This window comes from Euwallacea similis, chromosome 21 (genome assembly GCF_039881205.1).
Source record: "Euwallacea similis isolate ESF13 chromosome 21, ESF131.1, whole genome shotgun sequence".
In the NCBI taxonomy this organism is placed as follows: Eukaryota; Metazoa; Arthropoda; class Insecta; order Coleoptera; family Curculionidae; genus Euwallacea; species Euwallacea similis.
Genome location: NC_089629.1, coordinates 2,570,232 through 2,597,736, shown reverse-complemented (window position 1 = coordinate 2,597,736; position 27,505 = coordinate 2,570,232). Strand labels below are relative to the sequence as shown.

At 37.0% G+C, this 27,505-nt stretch overlaps 6 protein-coding genes across 7 annotated transcripts in view; 3 read left to right on the top strand and 3 right to left on the bottom strand.

The window, feature by feature from the left end:
* Positions 1-1,964: 1,964 nt before the first annotated feature.
* On the bottom strand, positions 1,965-7,260 carry LOC136415966 (probable ATP-dependent RNA helicase CG8611). Its single transcript, XM_066400902.1, has 8 exons — positions 6,645-7,260; positions 6,417-6,587; positions 6,134-6,354; positions 5,456-6,065; positions 4,421-4,611; positions 4,059-4,207; positions 3,792-3,990; positions 1,965-2,154 (listed from the first exon to the last, which is right to left on the bottom strand). Exons 1-8 carry the CDS (start codon positions 7,149-7,151, stop codon positions 2,028-2,030), a joined length of 2,175 nt encoding a protein of 724 aa, XP_066256999.1. The 5' UTR covers positions 7,152-7,260; the 3' UTR covers positions 1,965-2,027.
* A 410-nt stretch (positions 7,261-7,670) lies between these two features.
* Positions 7,671-27,505, top strand: part of LOC136415973 (box C/D snoRNA protein 1) — a 25,558-nt gene continuing 5,723 nt past the window's right edge. Inside the window, exons 1-4 of one of the 2 annotated variants that reach the window (XM_066400913.1) lie at positions 7,671-7,826; positions 8,066-8,336; positions 8,601-9,057; positions 9,111-9,287. In XM_066400913.1, coding sequence (XP_066257010.1) covers positions 7,750-7,826; positions 8,066-8,336; positions 8,601-9,057; positions 9,111-9,262 — 957 coding nt within the window. In that variant the 5' untranslated portion in view covers positions 7,671-7,749 and the 3' untranslated portion in view covers positions 9,263-9,287. Of the gene's footprint in view, positions 7,827-8,065; positions 8,337-8,600; positions 9,058-9,110; positions 9,430-27,505 lie in introns of those variants that run through there. The other variant, XM_066400912.1, reaches the window with a different exon arrangement.
* Sec22 (vesicle-trafficking protein SEC22) lies at positions 9,666-10,853 on the bottom strand. The gene is made up of 4 exons (XM_066400843.1): positions 10,676-10,853; positions 10,438-10,547; positions 10,050-10,357; positions 9,666-10,000 (listed from the first exon to the last, which is right to left on the bottom strand). The coding sequence occupies exons 1-4, from the start codon at positions 10,748-10,750 to the stop codon at positions 9,852-9,854; spliced, it is 642 nt and encodes a 213-aa protein (XP_066256940.1). The 5' UTR covers positions 10,751-10,853; the 3' UTR covers positions 9,666-9,851.
* Positions 12,386-15,449, top strand: RpS27A (ribosomal protein S27A). The gene is made up of 3 exons (XM_066400929.1): positions 12,386-12,460; positions 14,749-15,130; positions 15,210-15,449. Exons 2-3 carry the CDS (start codon positions 14,762-14,764, stop codon positions 15,357-15,359), a joined length of 519 nt encoding a protein of 172 aa, XP_066257026.1. The 5' UTR covers positions 12,386-12,460; positions 14,749-14,761; the 3' UTR covers positions 15,360-15,449.
* Positions 12,387-14,522, top strand: Ip259 (NSA2 ribosome biogenesis factor-like IP259). The gene is made up of 2 exons (XM_066400916.1): positions 12,387-12,460; positions 13,677-14,522. Exon 2 carries the CDS (start codon positions 13,693-13,695, stop codon positions 14,470-14,472), a length of 780 nt encoding a protein of 259 aa, XP_066257013.1. The 5' UTR covers positions 12,387-12,460; positions 13,677-13,692; the 3' UTR covers positions 14,473-14,522.
* LOC136415963 (inverted formin-2-like) lies at positions 15,492-27,154 on the bottom strand. The gene is made up of 22 exons (XM_066400895.1): positions 26,831-27,154; positions 24,153-24,377; positions 23,896-24,055; positions 23,806-23,843; positions 23,457-23,597; positions 22,859-23,401; positions 22,619-22,807; positions 22,473-22,534; positions 21,167-21,355; positions 20,889-21,060; positions 20,730-20,837; positions 20,607-20,677; positions 20,426-20,552; positions 20,121-20,373; positions 19,996-20,069; positions 19,815-19,944; positions 19,627-19,758; positions 19,366-19,575; positions 19,025-19,309; positions 18,712-18,970; positions 17,098-17,233; positions 15,492-17,040 (listed from the first exon to the last, which is right to left on the bottom strand). Exons 2-22 carry the CDS (start codon positions 24,360-24,362, stop codon positions 16,372-16,374), a joined length of 4,158 nt encoding a protein of 1,385 aa, XP_066256992.1. The 5' UTR covers positions 24,363-24,377; positions 26,831-27,154; the 3' UTR covers positions 15,492-16,371.

The window sequence follows — 27,505 nt, the reverse complement described above, 5'->3', positions numbered from 1 at the left end:
ACGGTCGGGCCAGCCTGAGATCGTAGTCTTAATAAAGCTCTTTCGTGCAAAATTAACCAACAAGCTTTATAAGCATACATAGCCAAGGTTTACTAGTAAAAACTAATGATTTACGTGCGATGCATATTGATAAAAAAAAGGACTAACTTGTGACAAAGCCGGTAACGAACCACTTAACGATACAAGTAGTGCTAACTAAATCCCTGAAAAAGGGTGTCTGACGCAATACATAAACAAATGAATAATAAAAATCAAGCTCTGCGGCGGATGGCGCAGTTGCCACATCGAGTTAGGTCTCATCTGCATATCTATGCACGAACTAACAATATCGTTCATACAACACTGTAAATAACTTCTTTTTTTTTTGTTTTGCAAATCACTAGTGGGTATTTTCACGGTTTTCATATTTTCCCTCAAATGGTGAGACAACAGTCCTCCATTTCGAAATCAGAGGATATAATGGGAATTTCCGAGTAACTAAGTAGGCAACATCGTGAAGTGTAAATAACTAGGTACCTGAATATTTTATTTATATTTATATACGTAAATTATTTTCAGAGCTATGATCATCCTTGAGTGACCGGAAGGGTAGCTCACGGAGCTTCGCTTAGACTAAAGAGGATTTATTGCAGCTTCGTACTCGCCCGAAACGACATGAAAAGCAATAATTAGACAAGTTGATTCACGAGTTGTGCAGAAAATTTAATGGATTCGAAGCTTTTAGATATCTGGTATATGGTCGGTCTCGATGAGCAAGAAGCGTAGAAGTAACAGTATATAACCTTCAATGGAGAAGTTGCTAATCAAATTGAAGTCAAAGTTAAATCACCTTCTTTCCGCCTACCTGGGTAGTTTTATTCTATAACCAAACTCGCATAGATGAGCAAATATGAAGATGTTAACAATTCTTAATGTTCGCGTCGTGTTTATAAATGAGCAACCATTTATAAAACTTTAAGGCGTTTACATCATTTAGGGATATTACGAGGCAAATTGGTTCTGGTAATAGGCCCTACCGCTAATGTCTTCATATAAAGATATTCATAATGTTTCAAGCAAAAATTATTTTTCTAATTTAATTAAGTTTGGATTTTAAATTTAAGTGATATCTAAACTCGAAAGATTCTATTGAAGCAACGGGGCACATTAGTACTGAAAAAATTGTTCATTCGATGGGATTTTGGAAAGTAGGTGCTAGGGATGATCCAGCGATGAGAAAATAATATGAGAGTAATTTAACTGTGTGCTGAGCTATAAAGAAGCAACAAGTATGGAAGCGACACTCAATATCACTGCAGTTGTAAAGGTGAATCAAAGTTAAAATATGCAATTATTTACCTAACAAGTGAGGAAAGCACCACTTTCCGCACATGTCAATGTCAAAAAGTCACAAAAATCTTTAACATTGCTACATGGCTTCTGCATGCAATGTGGTAAAATCTTTTATCGCACACTCGTAAGGAAATTATTTTTGCAACGTGGTGCACAAGAACCTCATAAAACTGAATTAAAGTTGGCCTCATAAAACCGTTATTAATAAGACAAAAGAAGCATAAATCCATGAAATGGGATAAACCAATTCAACGTGTTAGATTCCTTTACTTAAATTAATATTATGGGAAACATAGTAACCGAAGATGAAGGCTGTTCATTAATAATGATTGTTAGAGGAGTTTATTTTAACAAATGATTTATTAATGATCTTATTAGATGAAAATAGGTAGGTAGGTACCCACGGTACCCATGAGCCGTCACTCGAAAGGATCGCTGGATCGACGTTCGTGTTACCATTTACAAGAATAAATCGCGGATTAATTTATTTACAGTAAGGTTTATTCACGAGGATGTGCGTTAATATGTTAGTTTACGCTCTCACGTTTATTAATACGCACCGTACGACCGCTAACAATCAATTTCTACTTCCTGTTGCTTGAAAATGAGAAACAAGGGGAAATTTATTTAAACTTTTATTTAAAAATAAATATGGATTATTGTTTTATACATAATTTATGTAACTTTTGTAAAAATTAACTAGTCCGATTCTTTTTCTTTTTCTTCTTCGCAGGTTCCAAGCCGCTGGAGAATTCAGACGTTGTAAGGCTTAGTGACTTCAATGGGCGCTTTTTCCGAGGTTTCATGAGTTCCTGATTGTCTCTACGAAAAAATAAATAGAAAACGTTGATAACTTGTTTTTCCAAAAAAACATGGTCCTTTTTTCCGCCCTTGTAATCGTTGTATACGACTTCCAGTACCCCTGTGAATTAGGTAGGGTGTGAATCCCTTCGATATGAACTTACTTCAGAAATTCCGCTGAACTATTTTGTTTGGCTGCTAGCTTAAATTAATTCCTGATTTAGCTGTTTTCAAGAAAACTTCTTATATACGTCTCAGAAATGAATGGTAAGAAGTTGATCAACAGTACTTGAATTAGTTTTTCATGAAATTACCAAAAAGATACCGACTGTCTAAAGAGCCTGACCTAACTCTAAAGAATTAAGTCAAACTACATTTTTTCGGTATTTACAGCCACAGGACGCGAACAATATGATGATTTCTTTTTTGTTACCCACCAGCATACCTAATCTTTTTTGTATTCCTATCTGAAACATCTGAACAATATTCGCCACGGCCGACAAACAGCTTAATCCGAGTTATTAAAATATAAAGGCACCAAGCTTATTTTTTAGACCAGTAGCTTCTAACCCTAATTACCAGCAATAGGATCTTCCCACAAAGTGGCGGCATTTTTCAACTGCGCCGAGCGGCTTTTTTTGACTTCCAGCCGCCAAGCCATTCTTCGATAATCGTGCCCGTACACGTTATTAATGAACCCGCGTGATTAATAGTTTGGCGGATTTCGGTAAAAAAATGCGCGCCTCGCCTCTGTTAGATTAATTACCGCTTTATTACCTTTTACGTTAAGCCTACCAGATACTTCGGTCAATCAAGCCCGTTCATTTCGAGTTGAAACAATATTTTTTAATTAGAATTTTGATCTCAGATGGCAGATGGATTTTTACATTACGCCCGGGGTTTCGTGGGTCATTACTAGAGTCATTAATACGGCAACCACCGGCAAAGCTCTCCCTGATAATAGCCACGAATAAAGTTGTTATCAATCTTTCAGATGAGGGTTGAACAGGTCCTGTACTGCATGTCTGTAAAGGGCGAAAGCCCACACACTAATTTTCGCTGTATGTCTCTCAAATGAAATAAAAACTCATTATTGACACCGTCTTCTTTTGTGCATTTATCCGTTCAGAGCTGAAGATTTCTCGTAATAAGGTAATTAAGCGGACTTAAGCAGATAATGTAATTTCAATGCGGCAGAATCGCAGGTGTAAGTGCCCCATAATTAATCTTTTGTGTTCCATAATGGGACACATCCGATCCACATTCTGAATTAAAGTAATAAGAAAGAGCGCATTAGTAACGGGACGGGAGACTGATAATTTACTCTTCTTTCAGGGATATTACCGGCGAGTCCTTTGTTACGGCTAATGCGATTCGTTTTGAAGCGGGCTGGTTCGCGTTCGGGGCAGTTGTTTAAGAATTATTGTAAATTTATTAAACGAAAGTGGAGAAAATATCTAATCGTCCTATATAAATAAGAAATATTGCTTATTTGAGATTAAGGTAGTTGTGGATTTCTCACAACACATCAACCACTGCCATGCCCTTACAAATTTTTGCGCAGCATGTATTACAAATGTTGCACAACGTTTGCCATTTTCGCACATACGAAATATTTTCGGTTAGCAAGAGAGAGCACAAAATAAAACTATACTCACTCATGATTGGCTAACTTTTTATTCAAATTCCTTGGTGCTACTTTAGCAGCATGTCCCTTCGCTATTCTGGCCACTGCAGTGGGCGATTCTTCCAGCCCGAAACTCGTCACATAATGTCCAACATTGATTTTCTTCAAATCAAAGATCGTTCTCATTTTTTGGGGGAACGCACTATAGAACCTCGACCAAGATGTGTACGCTATAACAAGAAGATATTAAATATCAGCTCAGCTGAAATTAAATAAAAATTGGTTTGAAAAAACTAACCGAGACAAGCTTTACTGTGCAAAACCTTATCTTTGGCAATCGCTGCCTCATATCGCCTCTGCAATGCTAAAGTCGCTTTTTCCTGATCCAGTTTATCCATGAAGTCAATGAAAGTTCTAACAAGGGGGGCTGTATCATATTCTCTAACACTGAAAATTACAAAAAAAATTATTTGAAGAGCTCAAAATATAGAACACAACCTTATGCCTAATCGCCACACATTACCATACAGTTAAAACATCCAAACTTATCAAAAAAGGCAGGATTTTAATGCATCCAAGGACCTAATCGAATGCTTTTTGCTAGTTTATAAGAAACCTCACAAGTAATCCTGCCATTAAAATTGTAAAGAAATCACTTACAAAACTTTATGCTCCTGCAATCTGTTAATATAGTCCTGTTCCTCGTGAGTTAAAAAAATAACTGCAGATCCGGATTTGCCCGCTCGACCGGTCCTACCGACCCTGTGCAAATAATCATCGTCAGATTGCGGTCCTGTGTACTGTACTACACAATCTGCTTCAGGGACGTCTATGCCCCTGGCGGCTACATCCTAAGAAATAGTAATTTACTGCAGATTTATAATAAGCATGGGAAATGCTAGATAAACAGGTATTTATTGTTTACAGCTTAAATCTCCACATAAATAACTTCATAAAAACCTAGGCCAATGGAGTCTCATATAGAACGGAAATCAAGTATTATATTATACTGATTTCTGAGCTCCCAAGTTGAATTTTTAAAAATTTTTCCTTCAGTATTTCTTGGTCTGTACATTCATATTTTATGAATGTGTCTGTAGTCTTGAAAGTTAAAAAACATTCAAACCCTAACCAAGCGCTTTTTCCTTTTCCTTCCTCATATGAAAACTGAAACTACAAGGTGATTTCGTAAAAAAATGATCATAAACCGCCCACGAAGATGATTTATTAAACATTTTACATTGACGTATTTTTTTCTAAAGGAATTCGGTAACATAAAAAAATTCATCTAAACTCCACCATACAATCGTTCTTTAAATGTGAACATATTGTTACATACCTCTAGCCACGGATGACGACTACCTTATCTTATGGTGAAAAGGTAGGCCCTAAGGATAAATAAAGGTCGACCTCTAATGATCCCCGGCCGTTGGACTTAAAGTATTTAACAATTCTATCGTTTGACGATTTCCCACTGAGATGTTACAATTGAGATAACCGCGGCGATTTCGATTGAATAGAAATTCGGGTGCGATCGGAACGAATCACGACTCGAAAATTCAGCATTTATTATTGAACTTAATCATTTAGTCGATAATGAAGTTCTGCCCACGCTAAGGACGTTTCCGCTGCACAATGCCGGGAATTTCTTTGTGATTTTTAATTACGTAGTTTCCTCTCGAACTAAAAACTCACCGTGCAAATTAAAATCCCTTTCTTAATCTTCCGAAATCCATTAAACACCGTTTTCCGCTCCTGCTGGCTCATATTCCCGTGTAACTTGAATAACTCTACATCCAAGACTCTTTCCTCATAATCACTATCATCCAGCTCCACTCCCTCCAAGAGCAAAACATCCCCAATGCTCATGTTGCCCCTATTCATAGGCATTTTCAACAAACATTTATTGAACAACTCATAGTGGAATTCAACCATTTGACTTGTGGCCATAAAAACAATAGTTTTGCTGTTTTGTTTGGCTTGGTGTACCAAAAAGGCAGAGAGCATTACCAATCGGTGTTTAATGAAAGTTAAAAGGAATTGTTGCTTAACTGTATTGGGGATGACCATATGCTCTGGGTTGATATTGGAAGATTCGTCTAAGGCGTCAATGTAAACATGATCTTTCATGGTAAAATCGGCCAATTCGGCAATGCCTTTTGACAAAGTTGCAGAAAGTAAGAGGGTTTGTCTCGTAGATTTAACAGATTGTTGGGTACCCACTCGGTCAATTTTTCCATTTTTTAGTAAAGCAAGAGGATCATAAGATGAATTGACTTTTAGACGTTCAAGTTCCTCAACCAACCTAGAAATAATGCCAGTTTAGGTGATAAAAACTGTTGCTAGATAAAAGTTTACTAATAACCCTCTTACCTGACAATATCTTTCTTAAATCCCATATCTAAAAGTTTATCAGCTTCATCCAACACTAAACACTGAACATTTTTTCCATTAAAAGCTACTGTGTGCAACATATGATCCAAAAGCCTCCCTGGAGTTCCTATTAACACATGCACCCCCCGTCTCAATTTCTCTTTCTCAGTCTTTCTATTTTCCCCACCACATAAATGACCTCCAATAATCCATTGAAAAGTCTACATTTAGGTGCAAAAAAATGTCTTGAACTATTAAATTTTGTAACATTAAAAATACCTACATTAAGCTTTGTGAATAGTTCATGAGTTTGAAGAGCCAGCTCACGAGTTGGCACCACAATAATAGCCTGAATTCCATCTGATCTTTGAAGCTTTGGTGCAATATTTATAAGTTTGTTTAAAATGGGAACTATATAAGTAAGAGTTTTGCCTGACCCTGTTTGAGACCTTATCTATAATAAATTTATTTTGAAAAGTAAGTAAGAACATTAGTACTAGCTTGGACTTACCAAACAATTTTCCTCAGATAAAACTATAGGAATTGCTTTATCTTGAACATTTGTCAATATTTCAAAGCCATTCTTTTGAAGATTGTTCTTCAAATGCTGATGAACATTCAATTCACTAAACTTTCTATCCGCGCTAAATACCCTTTCAGCCACTGAGGCTCCTTTAATATTTGCATTCACATGGAGAGTTTTATATTTTTCTGAAAACAAGGAATGACTTTTCTTGCTACCAGATGAACTGAAATCATTATCAATAACTTCAGTAGGTGCTTCAAGGGCTTTTATTTGCACTTTCTTCCTTTTTCGTCTGACCAATATATTGTCCGACTTAAGTTTTTCCTTGTTTTTGGCAAGAGTCGGTTTTTCTAGAAGGCTGGTGTTTAAGCTAGCAGCTTGAGATTTTTTCTGCTTGCCTGAATCAGTTTTTTTTAAGGAAAAGCCCTTAACACCCCTTAACTTATCAAATTTTAACTTGGATTTGGTAAACTTGAATTCGAAGGAAGTCATCACTGACAACGTAAAGGGATAGAGTAATAAAATTAATTAATATATGTATTATTTGAAGTACATTCTCGTGTAGCACTAATTTGTAGAAATTGGTAAAATAATTGATATTTTCTCTATTCAAATAGGTTTATCATCACATGAGTGTGGAAGTGAGGTTAGATCTAGATTATAATCAGGAAAGTTCAGAAGATCGATATCGAATATTAAATGTTGACATAGAAGCTTATCGACATAATTCTGAATTGGTTAATAACTGCAAAGTTTTTGAATGCCCATTTCGAGATCATTCTTGCGGCTCTGGCTACGTTAGCAAGTTTAAAATGTGAATATTTTAGTAATAGTGTAAATTTATTTTAAAGTTGCATTTTAAAATTATCAAAAAAAATTGCTAGAATTATAGACATAATCTACACCAGCGTAGTTCTCAATATTCACCATTAGGTAGATGACAGAAGGATTAAAACTAACCCATTTTTTCCTCCAATTTCAATTTTTTTAAATTTAAAATTTGTTTCCAAAAAAAAGCTATTTTAAATTCACACACGTGCTTCATTGAGAATTATTATATCCTCTTCAAGTTAATTCGAATCCAAAAAGCATGGAAGTGGTCGAAGCTTTAACAGTACAACCCGGTTGCTCTAGTCAAGAAGATTTTAAAGAAGAAAATCCTACAAGGTACACCTCCCCTTTCCCTGTATTATAAGTAGTGTACAGGGTATCTACTACTTAAAACTAATAATTTCTTGAAGAATTTTTATTTATGCATATTGTCGTCAAATCTAAAACTGATACACTATAGTTATTTAGAAATTTAGTGCTTTAAGGCTTTTTTTACAAAATAAGCTTTCTAAATATCCTTCATAATCTCTCCGTAAATCATGTAACCTTACGACTAACATCGCCCATCATTTTAGACTAGGAAAATGTGAAGTATGTGCTTTCAAAGACTTCAAATACACTTGCCCTAAATGTGAGGTGAAAACATGCTCTTTACAATGCAACAAAATTCATAAACTTGAATTAGAATGTGATGGAAACAGAGATAAAACGAAGTATATACCCCTCAAACGGTTTACTAACATGGATTTTGAAAGTGATTTTAAACTCTTAGAAAATGTGTCTGAGGGTTTAAGTAGAATCAAGAAGAAATTTGAAAAGAGATATAACTCTCATGTCATCCCACAAGTAAGTTAATAGATACCCATTTAAGACTGAATTATGTTTTTAAAGTTTGAAATGTTTTGCCTTTATACACAAGTTAAGTATAATTGGTATGAAGTAGGTAACAAATTTATAAAATCAATTGTAGGAATAAGGGTAAAGCAGATTTGCTGGCAGATTCCCATTTTGTAGTATTATTACCTTCTTCATATTCATTGTACCTACTTCTGCCCAAATGCCAACAACTATTTTTGACAGAAAATAAATTTTAAACAAGCCTGGTTTTAGCATCTTTTGAAATTGCGGGATGCAGCAGAGCTCCGCAAAACAACTCTAAAGTTTCTGCCATTTAAATTTGTTAGGCACAAGACTAATACCACCATCTTGGACTTCAAAACAGGAACAATACTATGGCACATTCAGTGGGTGTTTGTCAATGCTGAAAACCTGCATCTGTCTGATTCTAGAGTACCAGAAAATGAAAAATGGAGTACAGTGCTTAGTAAATATTTAATTGAACAAGAAAATCCAGTTTTGCAAGAAAAATTACAGTATTATCAGTCAGCAGGCACATCAGGGCTCACACTGCTCTTGAAGGCAGAACAACAGCCTGGTAAAAAGTTTTATGAGTTAGATCATAGCCTGTCTATTAAAAAAAGTTTAAGTAAAAAGCTCATTATTGAGTATCCAATAATACATGTCCTGTTAGAGGGCCATAGTTTTGGTTACAATGTAATAGATTCAGGCAAGTTTATAGTTTTTTGGGCTATATAAAATATATATTTGTAATTATTGTAGATGAAGAAATGGATACAATTGAATATACAGAAACAGGCAATCAGGTAATACAGAAAATTCTGGTGAAAGCAGAAAGTGATGAGAATTTGTATGAATCTCTAAAGAACTTATTGTTTATATCTGAGTATTCAGATGAAGAATGTAAAGAGTAAATTGGAATGCTTAAAAGTACATTTTGTTTGCATTTGAAGGTTATTTTACTGGAATAGTAAGATTGTGGTTTTATGGGAGGGCCATGTCTATCAATGATTTTTTTTTATTTCTATGCAATGCGGGTATTATAAAAGGGTTGAATAAAGATTTTTCAACAAGATAACTTTGTGTTACTTAGTAATAAAAAATGTTTCCTATAAAAAGTAATAAATTACAATAGAAAGAACATACTGTTTGCTCAATTTGGAAGAGGCCATCTGAACTGAAAAATTGCTATCTGTAAAAAACTAAACTAACTAAAATATTACAATTTAAACAGTTGTTCTATCTTACAATAGCCAAGATATAGAGTCATGTTCAAATGAAAGATTTTAAAAAATATATCAAAAATGAGTTGTCATATATAAATGAAAAGCTTTTTTTACATATTTTTATTTAATACTTGAAAAAAATGCAGATTTTCAAAATATATTATTACTAATTGGCTAAGAAGCCCAAATATACCTATACATATGTACAGTTTGATCCCTATCCCTCTAATACACAACATAAATAGAAAATTATATAAAAATATATTAACAATTTTGCCTACAAGACAAAAAAATATAGGACAAACACTAGTATGACTATCCCACCAATAGCAGCCTTAACATACATTGATTTTTTGTTCAAATATGTGGCATCTTTTTTGTATTTCTGAGTAAGCATTGATAAGTTTTGGGTTTTGGTGTCCAGTTCTACAAGTGAATTATACCATATGTGCCTACTTTTGCTAAAGTAACTTACCTGACAAAACAGTTCCTCTTTGTAAAACATCATCAATATTTTGCACCATAATCCTTTGCACATCTTGGAGCTGATTATTGATTACATTTAAATTTCTGCGTGACCGTGAATCGCTGAACTGTTTCTTTGCTTTTTGAATGTATGTATCAAACTCTATGAAAGTATAGGGTCTAGTAACTGTGTTGACTTTTCGACCATATTGGGAATGAAATTCCTGGGCAATATCTTCTAGGTAAGAATAGGCCAGCCTTTTGGAAAAAGCTTTTTCACATAATACTAAGTAACAAACGTCATATTCAATTAGATAGCTAAAAAAGTTGTTTAAAAACAAATGTCAATAATCACATAACAAATACACATTGAGGGTAAATTAGCTGTATAAACTTACTGGAATAAATAAGGTCCAGTTTCTATACTACATTTTGGAGGTGATTGTGATGAAAGTTTGCGAAACAACAATTTCGCTTGGTTCTGATAATCCAGAATATTTCTGCCAGTCTATAGGAAACATATGGTAGTTATTATTTTAAATTACGGCCATTAATTGATTATAAAAAGCTAATTATTGAGAAATATGTTCAGAGTTTGTTTTAAATTCTGGATTATTAACTAAACATTTAACTTGCCTGTTCGTCCTCTTGCATGGTAGCAGCCAGAGGTAAACCATCAGCCACCCGTGCTATCATAGTCATTAGTGCCATTATGGTATGTGTTTGAAATTTATAAATTTGTTAGTAGGAGTAGTTTTAAAAATTTAAATACAAATTAAAGAAAAAGTTGTTTTTAAATACACGTCACCTATTTTGACAAATCATGATTGTCATCGTAATATAACAAATTATCAAATGACGTCTATTTAGGATTGGGCACTTATTGAAAAGTTATATAAAAGCTGTGATGTCTATAATGTAAATTATGTAGAATGTGTTTTGAAACAACCTTAAAAATAATTTGTCTTTCCAGTAAAAATGATATACTGTTTTAAACAAAAGTTTAGAAGTATTAAAACCTCACCTTGCCACCCTGCAAAAATTTCATATTTATAATTCGAACACTTACTCCAGTAGAATTAATTTGAAGTAGAGCCTGATTAAGGGTCCATATCACTTTAAGCCACTAGAGATTTAAAGTTTTTTTTTTTATATGACTTATTTGATGTTGTAATATGTGATTTTTTACAAAAAAATGTGGATTTTAGACTTTTATTGCAAAAAAAAAAATTTCTTTTGCTATGTTGTACTATTTTTCGAGTTTAGCATTTATTTCCAATAAGTAAAGTGTCCTTCGGGACCATTGAATGAATTAGGGTGCTAGGTAGGTTAAAACATAGTAATAAAAAAGAGTTGACCTGAACTAACCTTAACCTAACTTGAACTAACCGTCTCTACCTTACTCTTCCTAAAGGACACCTCCCCCTTCTTCTATTTAACTTGAGCGATTCCTCTTACCTTTAACTCTGGCCCTTACCTTTACCCTACCTTACCTTACCTTTTTTTTTTTTAATTTTATATAGGGAAGGAAAACCTTCATAGGTACCCGGCCTGGTGGTCTGGCGACCGGGTTATGTGGGATTCACTCCCCTGAAGAGAGGGCACCTACCCACTAAAAATCTCCCCTCTTCACCCTAGATCCTCCCCGGAACCGCCGTTAAGCATTATTTCGGGGAGGGGGTGGCATCTCCTCCGGCGTTGAGGCCCCTTGCCCACGGGGAGGGAGTGGGAAGACCTCCCCTATGGGGAGCCGCGGTGCCCACTCCGGTGTCTCTCTTAATCAGCTCCCTGCCAGTTCGCCTACCGGTATGCCCCGGCTTTTTTGTCGGAGGTGCGACCCGACACCGAGGTCCCGGACCCGGCCCGTGATATCAGGGAGCGCTCAAGCCCCCCCACCCCGTCAAGGTGGAGACACACGGGGGGGACCTTATCTTACCTAGCCTTACCTTACCCCAACCAACACCCCAATTCACTCGATGGTCCCGAAGGACACTTTACTTATTGGAAATAAATGCTAAACTCGAAAAATAGTACAACATAGCAAAAGAAAATATTTTTTTTTGCAATAAAAGTCTAAAATCCGCATTTTTTTGTAAAGAATCATGTATTAGAACATCAAATAAGTCATTTAAAAAAAAACCTTAAATCTCTAGTGGCTTAAAGTGATGTCACCGTACCGATGATCCGATAAATGAAGAAATCTCACATTTACATTTTATAACAATATATTTTCTACTGTTCGATTTTACTGTGTGTGTGCGAATGTAATGCGTTCTAAGTACTCTATATACTCGAAAGTGAGGCTCATATTAGTTAGCATAAAGCGACAGATGAGGTTAATGACTAATGACATTTCTGACTTATCATTAGGTGTCGTCGCACGTTTTTTCCTTTCGGAACTTCTTCATGGTGAAATAAAACGTGAGTATAGTTTTTCCTGTTTTTTACGTGAATTTATCAGGTACTTCATTCTGAAAATCTTGAATTGATAGTATATAATCTTATGTCCATCTGAAGAATAAATTTGTAGTTCTAAAATTCGCGAAAACTTGTAAATTTGCCAGCATGCCTTGTGCTACCGCCATGCGTTGTTGTTAGGTTAGCACAGTCCCAAGAATTTTGCTTTCCAATTTCTTGTCAAGATCGTATTTGAGACTTGTTTATTTCTATAAGAAATTATTATCAAGGACCCTAACTCTATATTGGTCGTTCAATGGCCAGTTTAGGAGATACAGGGTGTTCCATGTTTCAGGTTGCATATTTGTCTGTGGGACGAGTAGAGTTGCGTAGGTATTACCATTGACTAAAGCCCTGTGTAATTGGGTTTCTTTCAATTCTTATGTTTTTGAGTTTTTGAAAATAAAAGTACAATTGATGGCAGTTTGGAGTTAAGTATTTTTAATAGGTTTTTGAGAATGACCTCGCTATGGCGTATGTCACAAAGAAATTACTAATTTCATATTCTTTGAAACATTAAAAAAATTCCACTTATTAACTTTCGTCTTAGGTCATATTTTTAGAAGTTTAGCTTGTTGCCAATGTTACAGCAGGTAAAACAAAACTTTTTATTGGCCATACAACCATCAAATGTAATCAGGAAAATTTCATAAAAATAATACAATCAACCACCCTTCTAAAGCTCACCTACTTTTTCTCACATCCTGACCAGGAATGGCTAGGTAGCCCAATAAGGTTTGGTTTTTCAAATTGAAGTTTTTCAGTAAGATCATTTCTCTGCTCTAATTTCCTTATTTCAATGGAAGGTATCTTGTTATACATATATGTGATGTTATATATGCATATCATAATACCTTGCAGTGTATTATATTAATTAAAACAGAACAATCTTAAAACCTACCACAGTTATTATAATGTGTGATCTTTTATATTTAATAAGTATTTTGCAGGTACGTATAGCTTAGAAATACTTATTTATTTTTTAGATTTAAGAGCATTCCAATAGCATTAATTGGACAGAATCTGTTGTTTTCCTTCAGTAAAATGTTTGTAAGAAAACCTTTTGCTGGAAAAAGGACAAATTAAATAACATCCAGTATCTCCAAAACTTGCCATTAATTAGTTCTTTTGCTGTTAAATCCATGGGTATAAAAAACAAATGTATCTTATTTTATTTTAGTTAATTTATCGCTAACATGCCACAAAACGAGTATATCGAGCGTCATCGCAAACTCTACGGTCGACGGCTAGATCATGAAGAAAGAAAACGTAAACGTGAGGCCCGTGAGCCGCACAAGAGAGCGCAAACGGCCCGAAATTTGCGCGGCATTAAAGCCAAAATATTCAACAAAGAACGCAGGAATGAAAAGATACAGATGAAAAAGAAAATTAAAGCTCATGAGGAGAAAAAAACCAAGAATGTCACTTCAAACGTCGCAGAAGGAGCATTGCCAGTATATCTACTGGATCGTGATGTCAAATCTAGAGCCAAAGTACTCTCCAACATGATTAAACAAAAGAGGAAGGAGAAGGCTGGAAAATGGGACGTTCCAATTCCAAAAGTACGGGCACAAGCCGATTCTGAGGTATTGAGAGTTGTCAAGTCTGGAAAAACCAAGAGAAAAGCATGGAAACGTATGGTCACTAAAGTCACATTTGTCGGAGAGGGTTTTACAAGAAAACCTCCGAAGTTTGAGCGATTCATCAGACCTATGGCGCTACGGTTCAAAAAGGCGCATGTCACGCATCCAGAATTAAAGGCAACGTTCCATTTACCGATTATTGGAGTCAAAAAGAACCCAAGTTCTCCAATGTTCACCAGTCTGGGAGTCATTACCAAGGGAACAGTTATTGAAGTTAACATATCTGAACTAGGTTTAGTGACACAGGCTGGTAAAGTAGTTTGGGGCAAATATGCTCAAGTCACCAATAATCCTGAGAATGATGGTTGTATTAACGCTGTACTTTTAGTTTAAGATTGTAATTGTTCCGTATCAATAAAGAATAAATAGTGAGTTATGAAATTCTAATTTTGACCTTTCTGTTAATTTTAAAGGGACACTCTTGTTTTTTTGCGGTTGATTGGGAATCTAAATTTTCTCTTTTAAAGATTGTTTTGTTGTTGATTGTAGCGTTTGCATGTTGTGAAGTGTTTCCAAAGTATTATGGGTAAGAGTATTCGAAACTGAGATACAAATCTCTCGTCTAACAACCTCACGTGGCGCCAAGTGAAAATTTCATGTTTATTTCAGTGTAGCTGCCAACATGCAGATTTTCGTCAAGACTTTGACGGGTAAGACTATCACCCTTGATGTTGAGCCGTCGGACACCATCGAAGATGTGAAAGCTCAGATCGAAGATAAAGAGAGCATTCCCCTGGACGAACAACGGTTGGTCTTCGCTGGACGAGAATTGGGCGTTTCTCGTAAAGTTGATCTGCTCCAGCATCTTGAGTATCCTGAAATCAATGCAATATCGATCCGTTCTGAAGATATTCAGAACGGATCTACATTGCACTTATTGCTGAGACTTCAGGGCGGAGCCAAGAAACGTAAGAAGAAGAACTACTCAACTCCCAAGAAAATCAAACACAAAAAGAAGAAGGTCAAACTTGCAATTTTGAAATTCTACAAGGTGAGTGAATTTTGTGTGATGGCCGGGACGGCTAACTTGTTAAAGACTCAAGACTTAGGAAAATATTTTTTCCCGTTAGGTCGATGAAAATGGTAAAATCCATAGATTGAGGAGGGAGTGTCCAGGGGAGCAGTGCGGTGCTGGTGTCTTCATGGCAGCCATGGAAGACCGGCACTATTGCGGAAAATGTGGATACACTTTAGTTTTCTCCAAACCAGAAGATAAATAATTTTATTACATATTTTCTGGTATGAATTTATATAATTTACCAGAAAATGGACTTTTGGTTGATGTGTATTAATTAAAGTTGTCTACAAAATTGTGTTTCATTTGATAAGGATAAGGAAATAACACAAACTCAGAAATATCTAAACATGCGTTTATTTGGTCGTTCGTTTTTTATTCTAGTTAAAAGTATAAATTATATTAAAGAGTCTTAGTAAAGTTTCGGTAAACATGCATATAAATTATTAATAAATATTAGTTAATTAAATATTTCTGGCACAAGAACAGTATGAATTCAAATAGAGAGCTGCTGAAAGATCTCTGCTCCTTCCCTGGAACTTAAATTAAAATTTGATTTCAAATTTTTGGTTTAATGATATTATTGTCTCGGTCGGTAACGATGATTATTCGCTCACTATTGCTGTCTTAAAAAATGAAAATGCATCAGGCATTAATTTTGACGACTGAGGTGAAAATCGTTTTGCATGAAAATGTCTAAAACATGCTTTTAGTCCTCAGTCTCAATGTTATACAATTATATTACATTCGTTACTTGCAACAGAGAAGGTACCACATGACAGAAAGCAAGCTGACGTGACATAAACGTTAAGTTACTGTTTGACAAGTGGTATTAACGTCAATAGTGACGTGAATATGTGACATTAATAACTATCAGTCGTGATTTGAATACAGTAAAACGAACGTCTAAAAAGAAGCCAGAAATATGGCTTACGAATACGTAATTTTTGGGTTCAAATTCAGAATGATTTCCTATATCAGTGAGCTTGCAATCGGTACATTGAAAGGACTTGTTCGACTATATGAATGTGGCGGTAACATTGATTAGTAGTACCAATCAACTACACACATTTTTCGATGTCTGAAAATACATAAAAGAATACCGCGAATGGAGGTCATTTTGTGGCTTAACTACTTTGACGTCCTGTAAACTTCAGCTCACTTCCTGGGCATTTAATATCATAATAAATATTAGAAAAATCTTAGTTTTAACCATTTTAATTCCTACTCCTCAAAGAAAAGCTTTTCCTCGTTGAGGGAGTCGTAGACCTCGTAGTGCTGGACGTAGTCGGCTTCATGAAACCCATAGTTGGGTTTGAACTTCTACTCTTAGTTTGCGCACTTGTATTACTCGTAATAGACGAACTCCTCTTAACTATAGGTTTGCTCAAACCCCCATTATCTACTTGCAACAATTTAAAACTCTCTGTACTGGGAGAGTTCGCAAGTTTGCTTTTTGGAGTGGTCAGTGAAACGTTCCTTCTTACGTTCACTTTATTGTTTACAGTTATTGGGTTTTTGAAACTTTTATTCCCATTTCTTTCCGACGATGAGTTAGTTCTTGCTAGCAAAACATTTCCTTTTAATGACGAGTCTGTGCCATTGCTCGTCTTGGCTTTAATTGATGGGGCTGGGTCTAAGCTGCTTATAGATAGAACTGTGGTCTTCCCAGGCTTTGAAGTATCACTTATGGCAAAAAGACTAGACGGGAATTTCTCGACTGAGGTTCTTTGATTCTCCTTGTCAATTCGTCCTGGTTTCGCTGAGGTTGAATTCGCTAAATTTACTGAGAAAGGACTAGATGAAGGAGCGAATTTTTCAGTTGCGCTCCGGTGATTTTCGTTTTCACTGAGCGGAGTTGTTGAATTTGTCTCTTCTGCTTCCACCTGAAAGGATTTAAAATTGTAGCTATCAGGATGTGGATGGTAGTCAGTGGGACCTACCTTTATGCAAACAGGAGAGACAAAGTCTCCCAAAAGTGTGTTACTAAGAGAACCATCAACGGGCTTGCAGTCAAAATCGCTGTCTTGACTTGCAGTTTCTTTTCCTATTTTTAATGAATTCTTTGGTTGGCCTCGCCTAAAAGAAAGAACAAGTTGTAGATTACATGGAGAATGGCAGAGGTAAAGATCAAAATTTTGAATGTATAGGGTTGATCTGCATATTTAGACAGTGCCTACTTTTATTATTAAAAAAAATAGAAACATTTTAAATAGAAAAGTTGTAGGGTTTATCCTAAATTTTGCCAAGTTAAAAACGGACACAAAACCGGTAAATTCGTAATGGAATACTTTGAATATTTTATAAAACTTGAATAGACCTTTATTTTCCGATTTCAAAAATATCTAGACATTCGGTTTAGCCGTTTTCGCGGTATTTGCAGCTCAAAATCGAGATTATATGGTTTTTCCAAATCGCAGTTGCCGTGAATAAACAAATGAACGGCATGTCATTCGTAATTGTTATTTATTCGGCTGTCACATTTTTTTCATTCATCCGTAAAATAAAAAGTGAAAAGTGGATCTAGCAGGAACTGGCACGTGGGAATGAATGCGCTGATACTCTGCTTGAGTTTGATCAACATTATTGTTGTTTTTGTAATACAGGCGAATTGATTCTAACTTTTCTTCTTTTGTATAACCCATTCTACGGATGAATGAAGAAAATGTGACAGTCGAATAAATAATAATTACGAATGACATGCCGTTCATTTGTTTATTCACGGCAACTGCGATTTGGAAAAACAATATAATCTCGATTTTGAACTGCAAATATCACGAAAACAGCTAAATCAAATGTCGCCATATTTTTGAAATCACAAAATAAAGGTTTATACAGTTTTTATAAAATATACAGAGCGTTCCATTATGAATTTACCGGCTTTGTGTTCTTTTTTAACTTTGTAATATTCGTCTGTTGTTTTACATAACATTTTGCGACGATTTAGAGAAAACCCTACAAATTTTCTATCTAAAATGTCTCTTTTTTTTAATAATAAAAGTAGTAGGCGCTATCTAAATATATCGACCAACCCTGTACTCTGGTGGTATTCCAGGAAGCGCAAATTTGCAAGCAATCATTTGCCTTCTTTCGAAAATTTCTTTCACATAGCGTCTACGATATAGTTTCAATCCCGGATCATCTCTTAATTTTTGTCCTTAGCGAGGTCGGCTTTAGAAAAGTAGGCGAAATTTGGAATCATCGTCCTCCTATCCCCAAAAAGAACCTCTAACAATGAGAGTCCGCTGCCCTGGGCCGTCGCTCAACCTAGCCGCCCCATAAGGCCGGTACCGGTTCTTGGTCACCACTTACTATCTTGAATTGCTTAGCAAATTTCATGCAAAACTTGCTTGAAAATATGAGAAATTCATGAGGTGGATGCTTCAATTTTTAGTGTTCTTTTGGACACAACTTCAACTAAGTGATGAGACAAAGTTTAGATAATTAACTTACTCTGGTAACTCGTAAAAATTGTTTACAGTTAGTTTAGAAGTGCAGTGCAAAGAGGTTGGAAAACGTGTAATTTTATAACTCTTCAAAAACTTCGAAGTACTTACGCTTGTCTTCTCGTACGCCTTGCAGGTGAAAATCTATTGAATTCCCCAATAGTCTCTAAATCGCTTTCCTTATTATTGCCCGTATCTTTATTCAAAATCCTCTTGCAAGGGGTCGGTTTCAGAGGTTCCCGTTTCTCAGTGGGTGTTGGTGAGATGAAGTTCCTCCTCACCATGGGTGGGGTTTGCACATTGTCTTGGTCAATTTCAATCTTATTTTGATTAACTATCGGTTTATGCAAGCCCTCATTATCACTTTTCACTAAAGAAAATCCACTATAAATTCCCATGCGTCAACTCAAGTGGAATATCTTACTCAGAATGGTGGTAGTGTTGTGCAGCGTCTTGACTTCAGGTTCATTCACAAGTGATGGCTTCCTGAGGTACAAAGTTAGCCTGTCGGTCTCCGCTTCTTTTCCTAAAGAACCAATGAGCTCCTTTCGATCGTTGGTTTCTAGAATGGGCTGCAGGACATCTCTCCTATTTTCAGGAAGGTTGTAAACTTCCCGTCTGTGACTACTCCTTATCTCTTCAGTGCTGTTGGGGACGTTTAAGTTGGACTTCCTCCATGCCGATTTATCCTTAACTTGCTGAGAATCTTCTAGAAATTCAGTTGCAAAAGCGCTAGATATCACCTTAACTTTAGATTGTACTTACTGTTCACGCTCAACTCTTCTCCCTTCAGCCGAGTTTCTATTTTGTCTTTGGACATAAAAGAGTCTTCTTCAGGGGCTGAGCAAGAGCCTTTGACTTCTACCAACGGGGAAGGAGTGGTGGTTCTGTCTCTCTCCAAGAGGAAGTCAGCAGTGAGGAGAGCTGGACGCTTTTTGGGCCCCGTTCCTTTTGCTTTTTTTGCCCACGATCGGTCTATATTAGTTTTCTATAAGTAGAAGTAGCAAAGCCTTGAAATGTTCATACCAAGGCTGCCCCACGATTTCCTCTCTCTATTGCTGCAGTCACTAGAGTTTCTTAGAAATTCCATAAGGTTGCCTTGGTCATCCAGCATTCCTTTGCTTCTCCTCCTACGAAGACTTCCATTGGGCGAGGATTCTGTAGCAGGAAAATTAAAAGAAATATTTTACAGGGGTTTGAAAGCATTGACTGACCTGGAGATTCTTTGTCATTTTCCTGCCCTTGACCATTAAACGAACCCATTCTATGTCTCGGCAGCAGAGGAGAGTTGATTGCATAGAACTCGTCCTCAGATGTGCCACTGTCGTTAGAGGTTCTAAAGCTCTGGGAATTTTGTTTTTTAAATATACTTTTTCCTTAAAATCTACACATTACTTTCCGAGAAGAACCCATTCCTGAATCATAGATCTGCATGTCGATAAATGCATCGTCGGTGTTCAGATTCCCCACTGAAACATGATTAGTTTGCATAATCCCAATGCGGCAATCACTGCACCTACTTTGTCTCCGTTTGGCAGCCAGTAGTTCCTCCCTCTGTCTTTTCCTGGCATTGGCCTGTTCTTCCTGATACCTCCTCCTCTCGTTTTCCAATACTGCCTGCTTAAATTTGCAGGTGAAGGAGTGGAATATCCTAAAGCATTCCTCAATTTTGAAAGAACTGAGGTCTTCACAGAAAAAGTCTGCTAGTTGCATGCGAACCGTGTCCAGCCTTGCCAACTCAATTTGCAGGTGGGAAACCTCATTTTCGGCAATCTAAAACCGTTGTTCATATTTCCTGAAATGTTGCTTATTGACTCGTACTTACGATCAAAAACTCGCTCATCTGGTCCTTGATTTCTAGCTCTGTCTCTGGCAGCTCTATCTGTCTCTTGATTTTCCTGATCCTCTCCTCAAGCGCTGATATCTCGTTTTTGAGCTGCTCCACTGTGGTTCTGGAAATTTAATTATGTGTCCTGATTTTAGTTACTAATAACTTTCGAACTAACTTGGCAGCCTCCTCCAAAACTCCCACGTTTTCAGTGAAAGTCAATAATATATTCCCCCTTTTCTCTGCTTGCTGAAACCTTGTAATTTATCACAGAAGTTTGGCATGTTATGTAGCGACTTACCAAAGCCACGAAGTGTATCAAGTTCATATTGGGCTTATTGGCCCTGATATCCATGATTTTTTGCAGTGAAGATAGTTTTACTCCTGCAGCATTCGCCGCATAACCCCCCTGCAGAGGAACGTTATCAAGATATTTTAGTAGGTTTATTAGTGGTCTTACGGCATTTAGGAAATTTCCTGCAATGAGTACCATGTAGAGAACCTCCTGGAGAGCCTTATTGGTCATCAGTTCCTGAGCCGCAATAATCATTGAGCGTATGCTGGGCTTTACATAACTCATATTGGACTCAAACTCCTCCTTCAACAGCATACTTTCTATTCTTAGTTTATAGCTGAAAGTCGGGAGTTGGTTTTATTAAAATTCGAGAAGTAATAAGGGTCGCGAAACTGGAACTTTTTCCTGGGGGAAATTTCAAGCAAAACTTCCGGAAAACTTACTTCGATAAACTTGTGAGCAGAATTAAAAACTTCTCTGCGTTTCCCAGTTTCGAGATGTCCCCATCGAACGATTTCAGGATATCAAGCTCATCGACTTCGGGAAGTATTTTAAGCAGACCTTTTAATTTCTCTATTCCGATTTGGTCGTGTTCCCCATTGCGGATTAAATTGACGATGTCTTCGTTAGAGCTGTAAAAGATAGAGGTACCTACAGAAGAACCTTCAAAAAGTCGTGTTTCATTATTTGCTTGGCGAGGGGCAAAATTTCGTGGAAAGTCGTTTCAATTATTTATTTGGGCTTGAAAGGGTGAGGTTTGCCTGAAGGAGTTTGACCGAAGGCCAGCTGTATGGACTCCGCTAGAGCTGCAACTGGCGGAATGGAGTCAGATTTTTATGCAAAGGGAGTTCATTTAAAGAAGCATTTGTGCCCAGCTTGGTTGACTTCCGAGTAAATGCCCAGTCAAAGATGTTTTCAGGAAAATTACCATATGAAAGCCTCTTCAGCACCGGACATCAGATCGTCGCATTTTATCCAGGTTTGAAAGGGATATGGACCATCGGATTTTAGACAGGGATCGTGTTAGTAAGATCACCACTAGCACCTGCAGAAATTGACTGAACTCTGATAGTTCTCATAAATTTTCGATTGATGATGGTTTTGGGGCGACCATGAGAGGGAAGGGTACCTTCATGCGATCTTCAGATTTTAGCCAGATATTCGCAGTAGAAAAGATATAATTTATATTGAGCTTGCCTAAGCTCTGATTGATTGAAGGCTCGCACTGGGGAATGGTAACTCGATGTCTCCTCTAACGATTATAGCAACTTTCTTTATAAACCCATTTATTTTTTAGGTCAATGGCAAACAAAAACGTGCAAACCCACCTCTATAAATTTGCACACAGGTCCTCAGCCATATTAGCAAATATTTGCTAACGTTTGTGTTAACTTGTAGATTCAATAAGCGAAGAAATCTTGACCCTGATCTGAGCTTAAGGTCGATAAATTAACAAAATCTGGGGGAAAGCTGAAAATTAAAATTTTACTGCTTCTAAAGGAAAACACTTTGATTGAAGACACGCAAGGGGTTTTTTTTAAATTAAATATTGATGCACGGAAAGTAAAAAGAGGCAAATTTAGTGAGTTAGTAAAATTAAGTAACACACAGTAGTCTGAAGCTAAAGGTTAGCTGGTTTGAAGGTTTTAATCTCAGCATCATTAGCTTTTCTCTTAACCTTACTGTTACTGAATTTTGAGCAGGTTTGTTAATCACTCTACCACAAATATTTGCCAAATTTCGTATTACCTTCTGAATTGTTTTAAAAAAATATTCACGTTTAGACTTCTTTTGCCGTCTAGCAGCGCTATCTAAAAGAAACAACAGAGTCTTAGTTACCTGACCATCATCAGGAGACTAAAACAGCTTTCAAGGTGCTATAAGCAGTTTGTTACCTCTTGGTTCTCCCTTCTTGTCTTTGGCACAGATCGGGTTTCGGTGCTTCCAGGCGCAGTCGAAGAGTCCCCCGAAACGGGCCCTTGCTGGCAGAATAACACCTCCATCTCGCTCCAATCTATATCTGCTTGAGGCGAGTTTTGGTGCCTAAACGCCACTTGAGTCCAGATATTATTAGAACATGCCACCTAAAACCGCGAAACTGGAAAAACTGCCTAAAACTCGGACACTAAACTCACTTTGTTACTGGGAATTTTATTCCAATTTACAGTTTTCATCTTCGACTTGGGGGCTGGGATTTCCTGCTGAGGAAGCCTCTCTATGATCCTCTCCTTCTCGGGAGGAGGAGAGAATGCTGGTCCTCTGTGCATTATCCTGTTTGGAGGGGGCGGGGGCGGCACTGCAGCCGGAGGAGGAGGAGGCGGAGGCATTCCCTGAGGCAGGGGAGGTGGCGGAGGAGGCGGTCCTCCTGCTCCAGCGAGAAGAGGAGGTGGTGGCGGGGGCGACAAAGCCCCCAAGGGAATGTTTTGCAGAGACTGCCTCCTAGATCCGATCCCGCTCAGTTCAAGCTTTTGCTGGCAGGTGCAATTCAGCCTCAGCTGCGACTTCGAGTTCAGTCTATTCAAACGAGGCATTTCTTCGCGCTTGTCTAGTGATGTCGCTTTTTGTACTAATTTTTCTACGTTGTCCCAGATGATTTCGCTTAAATGATCGTTGGAGTCGATGTTGAGGAGGCAGTGAAGGATGTTCAAAAAAGATATTGCTAACGGAGTGTCAGCTATCTAAGAAGAATGATGAGAGGAAGACTGAAGAAAGGGTCTCGAGGGAGAAATTAACCTGCTTTAAGATGGCGTAGAAGACGTCTAAAGGAGAGTCCAAATCTACTCCTTTGAACTCAATTTGCCTTTCCGATTCGTCGCTTTTGTACTGCTCATCAAAGACGTCTAGTTGGGCGGTCAAGTCCGGTTCTATATTTGACTTCCTGGGCAAAAAATCAACTATTTTGGTGTTAGGATTTATTGGGGAATTTAATGTCCATTATACTGTTTGTTTGTTATTTACAATATAAAACAATTCATATTTATGGTCTATTAAAGCCACTGAGCAGTAACTAATATGTATTAATGTGCATGATATGATATTCATTGGGATAAACTCTATATGTAGTACATAATTGTGTGTGAACTTGCCTCAATTTGTTGAGAACTTCTAGTAGTTGGCACTCTAAAAGGGGGCAATATGTTGGTTTCATCATTTGATATGAATGGTTTTTTACCTATAAATTCGTTGCGGAGTTGGATTCTTTCAAGCAGCTTCGACGTAGAGATAATTAAGCAATTCACAAACGCCACAAGGGCAGTTTGATAATCAGTTGTACGAGCCTGTTCCAGTTCTTGTACGATGAAAGCCATCCTGTATTTCTTATTTTTAATTCTCTAAATAAAGAAACACATTCTCTTCATTTTTTCAATAATAAAATATCAAGTACCCTACATCCAAGAGCTGTCCCTGTAAAAATCGCCCTCTTCTTACCTTGTAATATTCCAAAGTTTCCAGTGTCCTTACTCGCCCTTCTTCGTTATGGGCACATAAAGCTGCCAGTAACTCAAACATTTGTTTTCGGACCCTAATGGCCGTAGGGCCGATCGCATTAAGGGCAGTGGCCAATTTGGCGACGTACTCTGGATGCTCAACGATGAAGTCCAAACCATCGCGCGACTGGTTACCATCAGATGCGTCCATCGTCCACTACAGAGACTGTGGGGAAAGTTGAAAAATATTTCAATGCATTTTAAATTAGTTCTGCGTCTTTTAGACTTAAATTTGCCCTCTCAAAGTTGGTTTACAAAATTAGTTAAGAAAGTTTAGATTGTCGACGCTTTGTGTAGAACTACAGTGAAAACCTCTGGAATGTACCAACTTAGGGGAGTGAGGGCAATTTGTTGCTTGAGAAGAAAACAGGGAATTTTCCTTTTAGACTTAAAGCATGATTGTTCCATGAAATAAACGCGAAAGGCAGTTAAGTAGTATCCCTTTACGAGTAAGCACGTATGGTACACAGCTTTATGCACCTGAGACAAATTACTATACATATTTCGAAATGTTAATTTCATCATTTAAATTACGAAGTGGCCACAGCTGGTCGCTTGGTCTTTCTGTGACAATGATGCCTCATTAGCAGGAAATTTTACTTACCATTTGATGAGCCTTACCTAGTCGAAATACCAGCCGTGTGGAAGGCTGATCGAAAGGTCGATTTAAGAAGATTTTTTGAAAATTTGATGTTACTAATGCAGCTGATAAAAAAATAAAAGAAAATACTTATTTAAGCTACGAGACCGTGAAGTAGCGTTTTACCTTAAGAATCAGTGGTTTTTAAGATGAAAATATACGTTTACTTCGGTAGTATATATTTTCATACTGTTTTGACGCTATCACAGAGCGGTAAAATCCGCCCTTTCATTACAAAATAGAAAATAATATATTCTGTATTAAAAGCGGAAAGTCCGCTCTTGCCCCTTGGGCATTAAGATTGCAGTTTGGGGCGAAGTCGAAAGCTGCAATTACGTAAAAGCGGTAAGAGTGCTTTCGGCTCGAAAAAAGACGATACTGTTCCAACGATTTTCGATTTTAAGTCCGGAGGCACAAATTTGAAAAATCTGATTTTTTTCAATTCAATGTCGATCGTCAAAAATACATTTTGGGTCGCGTGACGTATTTTTTTACGAACAAATTGAGCTGCTCGGGAAAACAAAATAATAGGGATCAGGAAATTGTTTTGTCAATCCCTAAAATCAACTTTCTGGTTTGTTACCGAAAGTGCTTACTTTCTAGTTATAATAGCTATAATATTGAACTAAAGCGAAGGTGAAACCACGGAGAAAACTTTGTATCTCGTGTGCGAAGCGTTTGGACATTTTTATAAACTTCCAGTCTTATTTCGGGCTCTGTGTGTAAGGATTTTTAACAATTTTTGTAGTAATATTAGTACATTATTAAATATGAATTAGAATTTAAGCTATTGGTAAAATGTCACTGCAGAACATCATTTGCAAGTTATGCGAGCCATAACAATTAATGATAACCAGGAAAAACGTTAAGTATAACGATAGTATTGTTTAAAAAAATTTCATTTAAATGACCACAAAAAAAGGGAATGAGTTGTAGCTATTATCGAGATTTCTGTGCGATAACTATGAGGTGACATAAGCTCCAAATTCTAAAATTTTCTGTGATTTTCATCTCTTATATGTGGTTCCTCCAATTTGAAGCCCGTCCGATAGTGAAAACAAAAATTAGATTATTTTTTTGAAGAGGATAAAAAAGAAAGCCATAATTTTTCTTAGTGTTTGTAAGATATTTCGAGGATAAATGAGGCGGAATATAATCAACAGAGAATTTTTGGCTGTTTTTCGAAAATTTTTTTGAAATAAAAAAAAAAAATTTTAAAGTAAAATTTGAAAACTTTTAATCACTACACCACACTGGCTTCCAATAAAGACATCTAAAGCGTTTTATCAGTTTACTCTATCTCCCACAATTTCAGGGGTTTCCTATATGAACACCGAAATTGGGCCACCTTGAAAATTTGGCACATGCTGGGGCCAAGGCCGGTCGGGGGAAAGGGGCGCAAATGGATTTTAGGCGGTGAAATATGTACAGAAGATTATTAGGGATTTTGACACTACGCACGTAGTCATAACAGATATGTTTGCATTTCGAACGTTAATGTGAGTATTTGTAGTGCCCCGAAGCACTAACTGCATAAGGTTTTTCTAGTTTTTTTTTTTAATGGTGTTAGATGGTCAAGGGTGGCAATAGTCAGGAAAACCAAACATTATGCAAATGAACTAAATCCAGCTAATTTCCCTTTTGAACCTTTAATATTTTCCCGTTTTGAGTCCTCATTTAGAAACCCTTTGAGCAAGACTAATGAACTAACCAGCTAGCTGAATAAAAGGGCTGCTCACTGACACTTTAACCAGGAGAGAATAACAGACAATTAAAGAGCCTTTAACGTTATTAGGTTCGAATACGCAGAAGTTACTTTTTCGTGAGTACCATTCTCACATATCAAAAAGCTGATTTGTTTTAATGAGTCTTTAATACGCCATTATAGGTGAAGGTGATTCGGGCGCATTTCCATTACAACAGGCCAATGATCACCAGTTCCACAAGCTAACACAATAGGTTCAAGCACAACTTCTTACCTATTTGGTTATAAGTGGACGTGCTTAAAATTTTAATTAATGTTACATTTGAGTTTACACTATTACCACATGCACATTAAAGTACCTGTCGTTCGAAAACGAGGTAACGGAACGCGACGAAATTGGTACCATCAAATTGGGAGACGACGAAATAACGACCTTCTCGATTTTAGTGGTTCTCACCGCCCGTGGTGTACCGTGGTGAGACCTATTTCTATGAGCGCAAATGATGGTTTTTAATGCGATCTCGCGTATGGTTAGTGTAAACTACCGTCTAAGCCGTGTCGCCAAAGTCTTGTTGTTTAGGTTCCGAGGCGGCCTTCGCGAGTACCAACCGATTCTCGGGTACCCGCGCTGCTGGTACTTTCACTTTTTGCGACACCGCACGATGCGAGAAGGCTCAAGTGTGTGTGTAATCATCTGCATAGATGAATTTTCTAGTTCGTTATTCTTATTGTGTGCAGTTTACTTCGGATGCAATAAACAGAGGCGTTTGCTTAAACCCGACTGTTACTTCTTCCCAATCACAGTCCGAAGCCGCTTAAAGGTGTCAGGGTTACGCAGAAGCAAGTGCAAACTGTAAAGGGTCTTGCCATCATCACTTTCCTTCTCGTTTGCTGCTTTTGAACCATCTCAAATTCACGCATCCCGAACGCATTGGAGTGCTACGGTACC